The sequence below is a fragment of the Pleurodeles waltl genome, chromosome 11 (assembly GCF_031143425.1).
Source record: "Pleurodeles waltl isolate 20211129_DDA chromosome 11, aPleWal1.hap1.20221129, whole genome shotgun sequence".
Lineage (NCBI taxonomy): Eukaryota > Metazoa > Chordata > Amphibia > Caudata > Salamandridae > Pleurodeles > Pleurodeles waltl.
The window spans coordinates 16,791,603-16,807,198 of NC_090450.1; the positions used below are offsets into that span (position 1 = coordinate 16,791,603).

Below are 15,596 nucleotides of genomic sequence, written 5' to 3' on the forward strand. Positions count from 1 at the left end.
CATTATTCAATATTTACATGACCCCACTCCTGAAGCTGATTAGGTCGTTTGGCTTCTCAACCGTGTCCTATGCTGATAGCACGCAAATTGTGATACCCGTCCTGGAGGACGTGGAAAAGGTAGCCTCGTGCTTTAGCAACTGCATGATGGAAATTGGTAAATTGATGAGCAGCTACTGCCTGAAACTAAATTTGGATAAAAACTAAGTTCTGCTTTTTGGTCACACTACACATTTTTGCAACAAATTTTGGCCTCAGTCATTGGGGGCCCTGCCTACCCTGGTAGAAAAAGCCAGACACTTGGGAGTGCAGATTGATACCAAGCTTAATTTTTCCCATAAGGCAAATCAGCTAGCTGCGTCCTGCTGTTTCCTTCTAAAAACTTTGCGCAAAGTGTTGCCGCTGTGGACCCGCTGGTCCCAGATCATCCTCCCGGATCTCTGATCAGTTGGGGGATCGGTGGAGTGTGGCGGTCACGGACATGCCTCTGTTCTGCCCTGCCTGGCTGCTTTTGTTACGCCACTCCTCACATTGCCCCACATTGTCTCCTCTCGGAGTGCCCCCTCTCAGATTCTGGAGAGAAGAGCGTGGGCCTCAGGCTCTGTGGAGCAACTGGGGGGTGTCTTCTCCACCCTGACGGTCAGCCTACCGACTGCCTGCTGACTGACTGCTTCGAGGCCCCCCGGAGGACAAGGAAAGATTCAGACAGCAACCTAAAAGCCTAACAGCCAGTCAGCCAACTTAAAGGTGAAGGGCACAAAGAAGGAAGTGAAGACCACAAATGTAGTGCCATAGCAATGTGAAGCCCGAGGTAAGGGCACCCAACTTGCTAGACTGAGATTGCACGAGCGCAGTGGTCTTGGAAGTCCACCACTGAGAGTGTGTGCTCCGACTCCCACGCGGAAGTGGCCCAGCTAGGCCTGCGTGCGGCCTGTGCAGGAAGCCGGTAAGACCCGCTTGCCCCTTAACCACGCCGTACCACGCTAAACATGCAGCAAGCATGATAAATATAATAAACTACATTTGCAAACCGCTAATTATAATCTTCACCAGAATCCCAACTGAATCCCAAGTGTTGCTGTGGTCTAGTTTGAAGTGGTCTATTAGAAGAAGATGCGCTGAGGAAGGGCGTAGTCCCGCTGCTTCTCCTATGAACATTGTGAACATTCTGGGTCCTTCTTGGTTCCTGGACTTCTCCAGGAATTACTGAGACATTTCTGAAATCTAAATTTACTGACCACGTTGATTGCTGATTATTGAGAATGAGATCAGGCAAAAGAAGAGGAAAAGGAAGGAGAGTTTAGTACTAATTGAAACACAGCTGAAAAGGAGAGCTAACAGAACAGTTCAGACTGCAGAACCAACTAGAGATGCCAGCACAAGCCGCTTGTTCAGCTGGAGCCTGTCAAGGTGATACCTTGGGAGGGATTTGGAAAAGACAAAAGCAGCAGATGTGGCAACATTTGTTAATTTTCAGTTTGGGGAGGAGGACCCCCAGACCAGGGAGGATAGATATACTGGCCGACCCTCAGCTCCAATTAAGTGCCACAAAATAACAGACTACTCTGGGGCGATGAGCAGGATAACCGACAAAAGGATTTTGTCTGACCTTGAGCATCAAACACTCCTTCCCTCCACCTCGGCCCAGGCCCTTGATCGCTGAGGGGGGATTGTGGGTGAAGGAGCCTCACCCCCGTCAATACCACTCTCCCTCATTATCAACATCCTGGAGAGTAGAGCCATACACGCTAGGCCCATGGTGTGGTTACCGGTGGAGCTTCCACAGGAATCCAGTGGCTTTGGCCCAGGAGGGATAGAAGGGGGGCCAGCACCCAACCCAAGTGGTCAGAGTCCAGCCTCCCATCCACCTGAGATGTTGAAAAACCTGTCCAACCAGCAACCCATTTTCCGTTGGCCCAGTTTATCCAATTTAACCAGTGAAGGGGATGGTGATCCAGATTATGTAGGAAAAGAGGAGCCCCGAGCTCACACAAGGATCCCCAAATCTAGGCTTCATTACTTCCCAGGCCTTTAGATCAAGAAATGCAGAGCGGAGGGAATACGCACAAGCATATTTGAGCATGATAGGAGTCCAGGGATGGCCCCCTAGCACAACAAGGAAATTCTAAAGGAAAACCAAAGAAGTGAGTCCAGGGAGGCTGTAGCTACCGCAGTTGCCGCAACGGACATATGCGATGCAATTTTTAACTCAATACAGACAACAGCAACAGCCCTACAGTTGCATTCCCACAAAATGGACATCCAGGTGGACCTGCTAAATACATTGACTGTATTTGTGGCAGGAATTGATGGCACGTTAGAAGAATTAAACTCATTGATAACAAGGATACAAAAAAATCAACTCAATGACTTTACTATTTGCTCCTGAAAGGATCGCCTGGTACAAATGCCAGCAACCTTTGAAGAAATCCTGAAAGAGATGCGTACCCTGTATACCAAAGTGGGTGCAGAGGTCACCCTGTCCCAGGGCCTGCCCACTACTCCACAAGTATCAGTGACCCCGGCAGTCAATCAGCATGGATTGTCCAGATCTCCAGTTAGAAGAACAGGTAATAAAGAGGGAAGCACCATTAGACTAACATCTAGAGATAGCCAAGAAAGCGCCACGGAACATCCTTTTCAGTTAGCAGATCATAGGGAATCAGTAGGGCATCCTCACCAACGCTAAGAGAGAGCGGAAACATGCAAAGAAGGGCAGGAAGAATACACAGGTGGCCCCTAGAGGCGTTACAAAAGTAATAGCCTGCACAACACAGGATGATGATGTGGGGTGGAAACCCCAGAACCCTCACAAAAGACAATAGGCCCTTGGAGGTCTTCCTCTCCCTCCCCAGTAATGGGAGGACAAGAATCAGGAGGCACTGTCAGGCCCATCCAGAATCAGCAAGTAATCATCCCAATGTAGGCCTTAGAAGCCAACCACGAGGAGATTAGCGGCCTCATGGGAAGGGAACCAGAGATGGTTCCCGGGAGTCCGCAGTCAGGAGGGGAAGACTCCATAGTGTGGAACCGCAGCTCGAAGCCAACCCGAGTAGGCACTTCTATACAGCAATTAAGCTGTGTAAATAAGCCAATCCAGATCACTCTGGCCCAAGGCCCCCAAGAGCTCTGGATTCCAGAATTTAAATCTAGAGGTCCCCAAGATGTGCTTAATCGCTCTACTGTCTCAAACTAATAAATTCTCTCCCGGACCTGGAGCTTGTGTCCTCACTTGACATTTCTGCTATAAAATGTATACAAGACCAGGGAAGTCAACGGGCGGATTCCACTGTTGTAGTATTTGCGTCATCTGACCTCTCCTCGCAAATCATGGAAAGGAACCACATCCTAAAAGACTGAGGAATTGAGGTTACCTTTTATCAAGGAGAAAGATACGCGCACCAGTTACTTTAGTCTTTAAAAAAAAACAATCCTGCAGTAACGCCCTGGTCTGTTTTACGAGGGGAAAATGGAAGCCCAATACTGGAGAATCTGTTGAAGCAGAGGCAGTTTAACCAGATCTGAAAATACAAATATGGAGAGAGGAGGGCCAAAGAAGGATCCTAGCCAGACCATCTCCGATACAGGGTTACCCCCAAGGTTAAATGGTCCTGGCTCCAACAACGCTATCCTCTAGAATATCTCTAAAAAGTTGAATGGAAGTTCATTGGACACCTTATTTGCAAGGATCATTGAGTATTTGCTCTTGGAACATGGGGGGTTTGCGGGCAAAGCTGGAAGATCCACCGGTTATCCAATTGTTGAGGTCCTTTGATATTGTAATGTTGCAGGAAACATGGGCACTCATGAGTCTCCCTTTAATCGGACAATAGGAATTTAACAAGACAGCAGTGAAACACAACATGTTTGGAAGGGCAAAAGGAGGTCTAGTAACCTATATCAGCACTAGCCTCATCGCTAAGACGCCAGGACCCCGGAGGGAAGATCAGCCATTCCTGTTGGTTCGTTTGGATGACTGGGCAAAAACAATAAGTGATCTACTTATTCCAATTAATGTTTACGTCAATCCTAAAAGAAAAATGACAGATGCTAATAAACTTTTAGAATATCTGATTCACATAACAACATTTCCAACTTTGCCTATTGGCTTGTCTCTGGGTATTTTAATCTTAATCTATTTCACTCACCAAGCAATGAGTACGTGCAAATAGCAGTCCCGCTGCCCACCCAAAATTTGCGACCTCAAAGAAAGAAAGATCACATCAGAGATAAGCTAATTAAGAACTGTGAGTTAGCAGGCCTTTATGCACTGAGTGGTCGGTTGCCGGCGGACATTCCGCCTGCTTGGACGACAGCCTCAGAAAAGGTGGTTTCATATTTAGACTATAACCTGGTAAACGCTCCCTTATTTAAGTTTGTTAGTGATTTTAGGATTCATGATCGTCTAGAAAGCGATCACAATTCCCATATAGTTACAGTATGGAGCGAAGCGCACATCCAGGAGAAAACTATGATCAGTGTTTTATGGTTTTGATTAACTAATAACATATTTCTTAACCTAACCACTGGGCCTTAGAAAAAGGCTCCAGAGATTACAAAATGCAGCAGTGAGGCTTTTGAAAAATATTAAGAAATGGGGAGCAGTCTCTGAGGCCAGAAAAGAATTGCACTGGCTTCCGATCAAAGAAAGAGTGTCCTTTAAAGCCCTCTGCATCGCTCACAGAACATTACGCTAGGTGGGATCCAAGCCCATGAAAATAATATTGCGTGGTACTTTCCCTAGACACTCTACATTCCATGACCGTGAAAAAGGTAATCATCCCTAAAATACGTAAATCCACTTGGGGTGGGAGAAGTTTCTCCTATTCTACCTGCCTGCTCTGGAATCAGTTATCTGATTGTCTAAGGAACCAGCCAATCTTCTTTTGTTAAAAAAACATCTTAAAATCTGACTTTTTCTGCATAGTAAAGCAACACAGCGACTTACTTATTGGCCTTAATACAGTTCGGCAGCACTACGGACAATTGCGCGCTTTATAAAAAGTTCCATATGTGCTTACACTGTGCACACTCTTGCCTGGTAACTTGGCTTCTGATATTGCATTAGAGATGTGTGCAGTAAATACACTTATGCACTACTGGAGTGGTATAAAACATGTTGACTAAGGCAGTCCTAATGTCACCTTAAACCTGATGCAAAATTCTAAGTACTTGGGCCCTGATGTATGGTCTTTTGACTCTGGGCAGCACAGCACGTCACAGTGCTGCACTGCCCTGCGTCAAAGGGAAAGGGCAGAAATGCACCATATTATATATTTATGCAATACGGCCGATTCCTGTCCTTTCCCAATGCGCTTGTGCCATATTTGCTGCCTAGCACCAACACAGGCACACTTGCACTATGGCGACTGTGTTGTAGGCACATCCCTGCACAAAAGCAATCCTGGGGGGCTTTTCCCTCTTTCTATGTGGGCTCCAGGTTTATAAGTCCTTGTAAATCTGGAATTGTGTCAAACTCCATGTGTGTTGCAAGGGAACACCCACCGCAACGCCCATGGAAAGCCTCCTTTGTGCAGAGTAAGGCAACACAGTGATTTGTGCTGCGTTGCCTTAACTCCATATCTATGTGGCCATGGAAACCCACCCAAAGTGGCTTTGTCAGGCCCCGTAGTTAAGGTTGAAAGGTTTGTGCCACTGTTGCATCAGTAAAAGTGTTGCAGCGGCATGCAAGCCTCTAAAAAATGTGGCCCTTGGTCTTTTCTAGGTAACCGGGCATACTGCAATGGTGTATATCAGTGCAAGAACAGCCCATGCCACATAAATGCCACCTGCACTAACACTGTCAGGCGTTATGCATGCGCCTGTAACGCTGGAGTTCAAGACATCTCATGGCAGGCCTCCTTTTCTAACCTGTATGTGATGGCACACCTAGTTCATTGGATGCATGTGTGTTAACATAAATATAATGATCTGAATACTTTTATGGTCCTCTTTAGGTAGTGGAACATCTTGCAGCGACATAAATGAGTGCTTTAACAGCCCGTGCCACATAAATGCGACCTGCACTAACACCGCTGGAAGTTACTTCTGCACCTGTAACCCTGGATTCCAAGGTAATGCCAACGCTGTACATGAGCACTGCCTTTCCCATTTATCCTTACTCTGTAAAGTTGAATACCTGTTTTAGAGGTCCAATTTGTTTTTCCTCGTCCCTATGGTTTCATCTCCTCACTTCAGTGTGGGTTGAGACATACCATCCCCTACTCCTCTTATTGTGCCAAGGTTATTCTGTGGCTGAAGAAAAATAAAGAAAAGATTTGCTTGACGGTTAAGTTCTGATGCAGACAATACTGCAATTATTTCTGGCATTTAACTTCTCTCAATTTTATTGAGAGTTAAGAATTACACCCAGGTTCATAAACGTATAGACAGGATTTGGACATTAGTCCATAGAAGGGCCAGAGTGAAGTGGTTCACTTTACTATAAAATGGCACACTTTCTGGGTTAATTTGAGGAAGTTTTGTTTCATCCAAGTACAGAAAGCTTGCAATGTGGGTGTTAGGCCAAATACTGGGCTTCTAGGATAATAATTAAGTTAAATATTATTTTGGTGTCATTTGCATAAAGATAAGTGATAATGTTGAATTCTGTTCAAGTGCCACTAGGTCTTCAACATAAAAATTAAAAAGCAGAGAGGACAGTGCTGACATTTGTAGGACTTCCTAACATAGGGCTTTTGCTGCGATGCAGAGCGCTTTTAACTGAACTAATTATATCCTATTTTTGCCAATGGATTGCTGTATATTCTATGGCTAGCCCTCCTAATCCTTGGATTACTAGCCTTTGGTCAGTGGTGTCAAAAGCAGAGGAGAGTTTCGGGTGTATGATTGCTCATGAAGCTCCATTGTCAGGTATCATCCTCAGATCATCAGTAACTAAGGTGATCACTGGTTCATCACCGAGTTGCGTCCTAAATGCTGCCGGCATAATATCTAAAAGAATGTTTTTAACAAATGATTGAAGCTGAGTGGTAACTACCTTTTCCATGGGTTTTGCTACGTAATGTAAAAAGATATTGGCTAAAAGTTGAAAAGATCTTTCTGATGGAGATCAGCTTGGTCAGTAGAGGTGTTATAATAACAGTTTTAAAGATTGAGGGATTTAAAAGATTGAGGAAATCTACCAAACGTACGTAAAGTATTACAATATCTTACCTGATGTTGCTCACCGTTCCTGTGAAAAAAAGGCGATTAAGTGTCCACCAATTCTTGCACAGGGATTTGTTTAGAGAAGTGCCTCACAAACTTTTTAGAATCCTGGCCCTCACCTAGCGATTCACCGAGCTTGAACGGACACGAGGCGGGGACATTTGTTAACATAATAGTAGATATGCTCCCAAAATGCTGTGGCAACCAACACAACATACTCTTTGCAATTTTTTTTGTTTCTCTGTAACAGCAATTCTTTGTTAATTTTACATACTTGACCACATTCTTCTAAATGTATTTATCAGAGTGTAGTCAAGATGTTGGTTGTCCATAAAAGTGGCAGATGGTGAACTGCACTGAAACATGAACTCCTTTCAGAGAGGGGATCTGGCCTGTGGTAATTCACAAGGTTTTATAAACATCTTGGTATTGATACCAGGGATTTTAGCAACTATGAAAACTCATTTCTGTAGTAGGGTATGGAGTTAGGCCTCACATCCATGTTGTGTTAAAATGAGCCCCAGTGGTGCATTTGGACTTTATACATAAATAGCAGTTATGTATAGCATAAAAAACTGACCAAGAGTTTTATAGTTTTTCTCCCCAAAAGACTTGCTTAGCTTTTTTTTTAGAGGATAATTTGGGGGTAACAAATCTTGTATTTGTGCCATCCAAACCATTGCATTCTGCCAGGTAGAGACTACCAGCTAGCCACATCTAAATCTGGTAGATTAGTTTACTTTGCAGCGGTAAAAGGCTTGATTTAGATTTTCTCTCTGATGGATTTGCTCAACATTTCATTGAGAGCATAATTTGGGGATAACAAATCTTATATCAACTTAATTGGGTCATCCAAATCATTGTTTCTATCAGCTGGGAGCCATAGTGACTCGCTGCTAATCATGTCCGGTCTCGAGCAGTTGCAGATCAGCTTGTCTTTGGACCACCCAATGCACACGTCTGTGCTGGACTGATACTTTAAGGGCCAGGTGAAGGCGGCACCAAAGGGGAAAGCAGGAACTGAGCTCTTGCTCCGCCCCACTTTAGGCGCACGTCAGGCAGAGTAAAAGTAGGAAACAAAGAAAGTTTGTCAACTCAAAATAATTGATATAACAAACAAACAGACTTTTGAAAATAAGGCCAGGCAATCTGCTGAATCTTCGTAAGCAAAAATAACAATTTAAGAAGTGAAAATAAAGTCAGCTAAAAGAATGACAGAATTATTGTAGTGAGAGCAAGGCACCACCACCCAGATGGTAGCGTACGAGAAAAGAAAATGGTGGTAAGCCAGTTTCCAGAGATACTAAAATGTTCAGCTAATCCACTAATAAAATCAGAGTTGAGATGTTCAAATTATAGAAGCTCATACTGGAGGCCCAGGGTTCCTACTGTGACTGATGTGTATAAAAAACATTCAGTATTCTCTGTTGTTTTTCTTTAGGGAATGGGACTTTCTGCAGTGACATTAATGAGTGTCTGAACAACCCATGCCATAGAAATGCAAACTGCACTAACAACGTTGGAAGTTACTCATGCACCTGTAACCCTGGATATGAAGGTAACCAAATTATGGATCTACACAGATACTTTATAAGTCATGTCACACTTCATCTACCATACCTGTCACGTGATCAAATCTTATATCGTTTTGTAATACTCTGGCACTAAGCCTTCTAAAACAGAATTGCAATCATCTGCAAGCCAAGTTTCTGTAACAACTAAAATCTCAAAATTATCTCATAAATAACTATTGAAATTATAATGGCTCAGTTCCTAACTGCAGAGTGAGGGTCACATAGGCCTTCCTTGAATGCTTTGTGGATTCTGGTCTTATTATGGGCTTTTGGTGTTACTGTGAGGAAAACCTGAATTTTCTTAGCGGAGGGAAAAGGGGTAATATAGATTTTCTCATCAAAAGACTCGCTTAACTTTTTAATTCAGAGCATAATTTGAAAATTACAAATTGTGTAAATTTGCCATCCAAATTATTGCAATCTACCGACAGGGAGGCATAGCGGTTAACCGCTTCCCACATCTGATCTTGCGTAGATGAAGATGGACTTTTCTTTTGTGCAACAACCATGCACGTCTGTGCTGCGGCTGACATTTAATGGGTCCAGTGAAGGCAGCACCAAATATGAATGCAGGACCAAAAGGGAAAGCAGGAAGTGAGCTTTGGTACCTCCCACTTTAGATGAAAGTCACAAAGTAAATGATGGCAATAAAGAAACACCTCCAAATCAGAGTAATTGAATTTAGAAATATAAACAGTTAAAAAATGAGACCTATTACAGGGAAATAATTATTTAAAAGGTGAAAAGGGGTGGGGGGCAGTTGGAAATGCTTACAACCGTCTGTGTTGTGGGCTTTCACAAACTTCTGCCACGGATTGGAATATCCACACACCACCCTTTCAAGGGATATACAAGTGCAGAGATCTATGTAAACATGGCAGAGATGGCCACCTTTTTGAACTCCTGGCAGGCCTTCCCACAGTAAGTTCAGTTGTAAACGAAGGCCTAACAAGGAGACGTACCTTTGTGGTTAGCGCCCATCTTTGCCTCCCTGAATTCCTTCTTGATATCCTACAGCACCTGTAAGACACAGCAACTCACTCTAAACCAACACAGGCCTTGGGCAGAATCTAATGCAAGATCTGACAATAATGTGCTGGTTTCTAGTGCACCAGTGAATTAAATCGTCTGCTTCATTGGTAGTCCAAAAGGTCCACCTTATGCCCTTGGTCCAGGGGAGGAATGCCCTTTCGCATGAATAACTGCTTAATGAATTTTTTCTTCTACTCTTTTAGAAATCCTATCATAGTGAAGCCTCTAGATCAGTCTGCTTTTTAGAATTCAATAAAAACAAGCACTTCCAAGTGCAGAAGGCTTTGTTTAGGGGTTGTTCTGTCATGGTTTTCACAAAACTGTGTTTTTAAGAAAAAGTTGATGGGCCCTCATTCATCTGAAAAGAATTTGTCTAAAATACAAAACTATTTTTGGTCTTCAAGAGCACGTGTTGCCATGGTAGTCCCTGGCAGTTAAAGGACCTACTTTGTGTGTGAATGTGCTCCTTGTGAAAGGGCAGAATGTTGTTACTCAAAATGAATTTAGCTAGTTGCTACAGTGGGCTGGGCCACTGCTCCATGCCGTGGTGGGCGGACACAAATGTGAATCAAAGACCATTGGAAGAAGAGAGCTGCCTGAAAACCACTATAAGTAACTATATTATACCTATAATTTTAGTAAAATCAAAAGGTTTTGGCTAATGCCAGACCTAATAAAAAACAAATTAAGAGTAGCGCTCTGTGTGCCAAGGACTTGCAAGAGATGGGTAGAGTAGGAAATTGGATTACTATTTGAATTGGGTTTCTGTCCACCTTAAGGCATCAACACAGCATTGTCAGGTCAAAGGTACGATTTCAACCTGAGCTCAACCTCCACGATGCTATTGTACAAAGTAGACTGGCGTGACTTAAGTCAATGTGTAAAATATTTGTGCAGTACTAAAACAGTTATAAAGTCTAAATAAAAAAATAATAAATCCCAAACTGAAGTAGAAAAACACAATACATTTTATTAAAAAAAAAAAAAATAACACCAATAGTGCCAAAATCCAATATGGGGAACCAGATTTCAGTTTTGAAAGGTTTAAGTGAAAATTCCATTAAAAAGCACAAAGTGCCAATGATAGCCTAAGGAAGTGTTATACCAGGAGGTAGGCATGATTAGAGGCCAATCCCAATGAAGAAACAGTTTTTAAAAGTTTCCAAACTTTCGGCTGGTGTCCAAACTATCACATGAGTATAAATGTAAGCCCCCATGACCTCTGGGAAGGCGGTTAGGGATTCTCAGAGCATTTAGCAGAGGCTAACAGCAAAGTCCAGTTAAAGTCTATCTACCATTGGTGAGCTGGCACTAGCTCTTGAAGCTTATTTTGCCCCGATAACCACACAAGAGGTCACCCAACTGTCCCTTGGAGTCTGCATTCTTGCGCTCAGTATGAGGGGGTGAGGCCAGTCCGTCAGTGCTCCTCTCTGGTTACTGAGAGCAGGTCCAGTCATCTTTGGTTCTTGCACAGGGCCCGACAATATGGATGGTACCTTGGAATGCCACATTTATGTCTCACACCCGCTAGTGGGTGAGGGGTGCCTTCAAGATGCTCCTTTGCCAATGGGACAAAAGTCCCAGGGGAAATGCTACCCAATTTTTCTGAAGTTCCTGTTTGGCTTACTGCAAACATGCCCAACATAATAAGGTCGGCAATTTCACAATGGCAGAAGTCTTTGGGCACACTAAACCTGGGTTCTGAGGTCTGTGGGTGTGTAGGGGAGTGCACTATGGTAATCAGTAGTTTACCTCCTGTTTGTCAGACTGAATTTAAGCAGTTAAAATACGTAGCTCTCTTTATAGCAATGCCAGTTTGTCAGCCTCACATATCTCCCTTTTGTCTCTGTCACAATGTAAATTTTATGTGCAACCACTTTGAGCTTTCTTCAGTAACTCGAGGATATTTTATCATCATTGTGCTGCTAACATCTAGATCTCTATTAAGATTTCATCCCTGAATGACATTTCACCCAGGAAGATGTTCAAAGATGGATGTGTAATCATCACCTAAAACTCAACCCATCAAGATAGAGTTTTTGTACATCTATCTGAATAATCCAATCAGCCTGTCCAGTCATAGACCGGCTCCTTCACCCTCCTGGATTGTAAACCATCTATTGCAGATAATAAAAATGTGTAGTTTTCACACTTGACAACAGACTTAACCTACAATGAGAAAGTTCTGCTATGACCAAGAGCACAAGTTAGCACCTTGGGTGGTGTTGGGTTAGGCAGTTGACTACCGAAAAAAGATAAGACCATAGTTTAGGAGCCTGTTCTTTCTAGATTAGATTACGGAAATCTACTTCACGTTGGTCTATCAAAAGTTATTCCAACCCCACTTAGAGCTGTGCGGCAACTGATTTTACTTCTCAACGCAAGCAATTTGACAACATTTCTCCTGTTCCTTTAACACTACAGTGCCTTCCCATTGATGATTAAGGACAATTTAAGACAGACTGCATTACTCACTAAGGTGTGCCTGTCTGCACCCGCTCCCTCCTATTTGGAAGAACATTTGAAAATCTTTAGTAGGCAACGAGGTTTGAGAAATGCAGAATTCCACAAGTTCTTTGCACCATCACCTGTTTTTCATCTTTCAAAAAGGAGATGAAAATCCCACTGTTCCGAAGACACTGAGTATGAGTAACGTCTGTCCTCTTCTAATAATGAAGCCTTATTGTCCACCCACAGATTGGTCTCATCAGATATCTCCCATCTTGCTGTTTAAATATTACCAGTGCCCTCTGCATGCTTCCTGCTGCCTCTATACTTTTAAAAATTCAAAACACATTTTCCCATTGACACAGAATGGGGAAAACCCTTTGCTACATCTGGTCCTTAATGCCTATTTCCCTACTCTTTTCTCTATCTTCTGTTTAACTTTTTCTCTGCCTCTGTTTATCATCTTGCGTTGAGTTTTACCACAGTGGTAAATTTAATGAGTTTATCATTATATGGAATTTCTTATTGTTCCTTTGTCAAATGCTCTACATGCCATTGGGCCAGATTTGTGCCATAAGAAACTGCATAAATAAACCATAAATAAAACCTTTTGCTCTACTAAACTGCCATCCAAATGATAAATGACTGTCTTTATTTATGTGCCACATGTAGTTTTCTGTGATGTTACTGCCCTGATCTGAAATACCCATTGAATGTTCACCTATGTCTGTATCACTCATGTGATATTGGCTCCTAAATTGTCACCAAGGCAAGTGTAGATTTCTATTATAAAATCTGCTGTAATGACATTTCAGGGTCAACATTAAGGTGAAGATACATTTGTAGGTTGATATTACACACACGCAAAATCTGGTGTGATGCTTCTTTAACTCTCCATTCTTTGTGTGCTATTTCCTCCCATCTCCAGTGCCACATTCTTATTTCTCATTATTAAAGATATAGACTGCTCATATCCTGCATATGGATACAGACTGCCTCAACAGTGCTTGAAATTAATAAACAGTTTGTATTTTTTCTCTTACCAGGCAATGGAACATTCTGTGATCTAGATGAGTGCCTCAGTAGTCCCTGCTCACCAAATGCAACATGTACAAACACCATTGGAAGCTTCACATGCGTCTGCAAACCTGGATTTACTGGTAAATGCAGGTTTCACTTTTCTTCCAATCTGCCAGTACTCGGTTATACTTAGTTACCACTGATTCATGATTTAAAAGACAGCTTGACAAAAGGCTGGGTCCTTTTTAGATGAAAGAGAATGTCTGAAAATAATCTAGACACAAAGATGGTCCATTCCTGGTGGTACATCAGAGAACAAACACACACAACCATGCCCACGCCCACCCACACAACCATGCCCACACACAAACACACACACACACACACACACTCTCCCACTAGCTACTTCTCCCACTCCCTCTATCTTTCAGACTCTCTCAGATCTCCCTCTCTCTTGACCTTGGATTTCAAAGTCACAAACCAATTTTCTGCTTCCAACAACTCCCAATTAATTTTAGTTTGAGTGTGTGGTCGAGGAGGAAGAATGCTGCCGACAAGTTCATTAACACAAGAGGGTTATTTCCTAAGATTTAGCATGGGGGGCTCATGTGGCAGAAAGTGACACAAGGCATTGTGTTGATTTACTAACCATTATGAAAGTCAGTAGGCCCAGTAAACCTCTGCTAGATAGCTCCAAATGTATGGATTGCAAAACCAACAGGGCAGTTTTTGTGCCCCAAATTTGAATGTAGAAAGGCTTTCAGGTGAGTTGAGGCCTATGTTTCGAGGACATCAGGAAAGATATTTACCTTACTTCTGTTTTTATTCCATCCGAGCAATGGAACATCTAGCAGTAATCTGAATGAGTGTATGAATAGCACGTGCCACAAAGATACCAATTGCACTAACACCATTGGAAGTTACACATGCACTTGTAACTCTGGATAACAAGGTAACTCCTGATTGGATGAGTGTATGCGTGAGAGGAGATAGAGTACTGAAAATTACCATATAATGTTGTGCAGTACATTAGGGCCCACTCTGACTCTCCCTTTCAGTTTCACATTTTAGCTTAGCCTCTTTTTCAAATGGTGACTTTTTACCTGTTTTACACTTACATGATAATGTACTGAGAAGTTACTGTATATGCGTTCATTTCTCAGTAAGTCTGCTATTATGTTGGTCATACACTCTGTCCAAAGCTAGGCACACAGAATGCAATGCTCCTGCATTTATGCTGTCCGGATGGAGGCAGTGCTAGGCCTCTAGACAAACCATTGCATCAGCTCTGCACCTTTGACATAGTGCAATTTAGACCATGCTTTTATTATGTAAACAGCCTCTGTGCCACACTTCCCAGAGAAGCATTTCTGCACTGTCACTGAGATGCAGCTTTGCTGACTCTGACCTATATCTTGCAAATAAAGATAGTCTGCTCTATGGCCAGGTCAGTAGGAACCATATAACAATAAGTCCTTATAACACGCAATGACTTTATTAATCCATATGCCACGTTATATTTCGTCCACAGGATATATTCAGTGGTTTATATGAATACACTCCTTTGATTACTTTCTAATTCTTTTTAGGTAATGGGACATCTTGCAGTGACATAAATGAGTGTACAAATAGCCCATGCCATAAAGATGCAATCTGCTCTAATACAATTGGAAGTTACATGTGCTCCTGTAAACTTGGATTTCAAGGTAACTCAAGCATGGGTCTTACATATTCTGTATGCAGCGTCACACTTCTCCCACAGGATATATACAGTGAAATACATAAAGTCACTTCTCTCTTCTCTAAATACTTTGTTCATCCTCTTTAGGTAATGAAACATTTTGCAGTGATATAGATGAGTGTCTGAAAAGTCCATGCCACAGCAACGCAACTTGCATCAACACCGCTGGAAATTACTCATGCACCTGTAACCCTGGCTACCAAGGTAACACAAGCATGGGTCTTCTTTAATACTCTAAAAGTCCTGTGCGATTCAATTCAATTCAATTATATTTATAAAGCCCATGGATGTCCAAACGAGGGTCTCAGCACTAGTTGCAAAACAACCCTTCCACTATTTTGTAATAAACCAGTTATTCCGTGTCACACTTTATCCACAGGATACGTACAGTGACTGGTATAAATCTCCTCTTCTGAATACTTTGTTGATCCCCTGTAGGTAATGGGACATCTTGCAGTGATATAAATGAGTGCATGAACAACGCATGTCACAAAAACGCGACCTGCGCAAACACTGTTGGAAGTAACACATGCACCTGTAACCCTGGATACCAAGTTAACTCAAGTGCTGCTCTACTTAAATACTCTAAATATCATGTCATATTTCATCCAC

At 42.6% G+C, this 15,596-nt stretch overlaps 1 protein-coding gene across 1 annotated transcript in view; it reads left to right on the plus strand.

Annotated features, from left to right (window-relative positions):
* Positions 1–15,596, plus strand: part of LOC138265048 (mucin-4-like) — a 223,263-nt gene that overhangs the window by 164,058 nt on the left and 43,609 nt on the right. Inside the window, exons 37-41 of the mRNA XM_069212596.1 lie at positions 5,957–6,073; positions 8,611–8,727; positions 13,270–13,383; positions 14,833–14,949; positions 15,072–15,188. Coding sequence (XP_069068697.1) covers positions 5,957–6,073; positions 8,611–8,727; positions 13,270–13,383; positions 14,833–14,949; positions 15,072–15,188 — 582 coding nt within the window. The remainder of the gene's footprint in view (positions 1–5,956; positions 6,074–8,610; positions 8,728–13,269; positions 13,384–14,832; positions 14,950–15,071; positions 15,189–15,596) is intronic.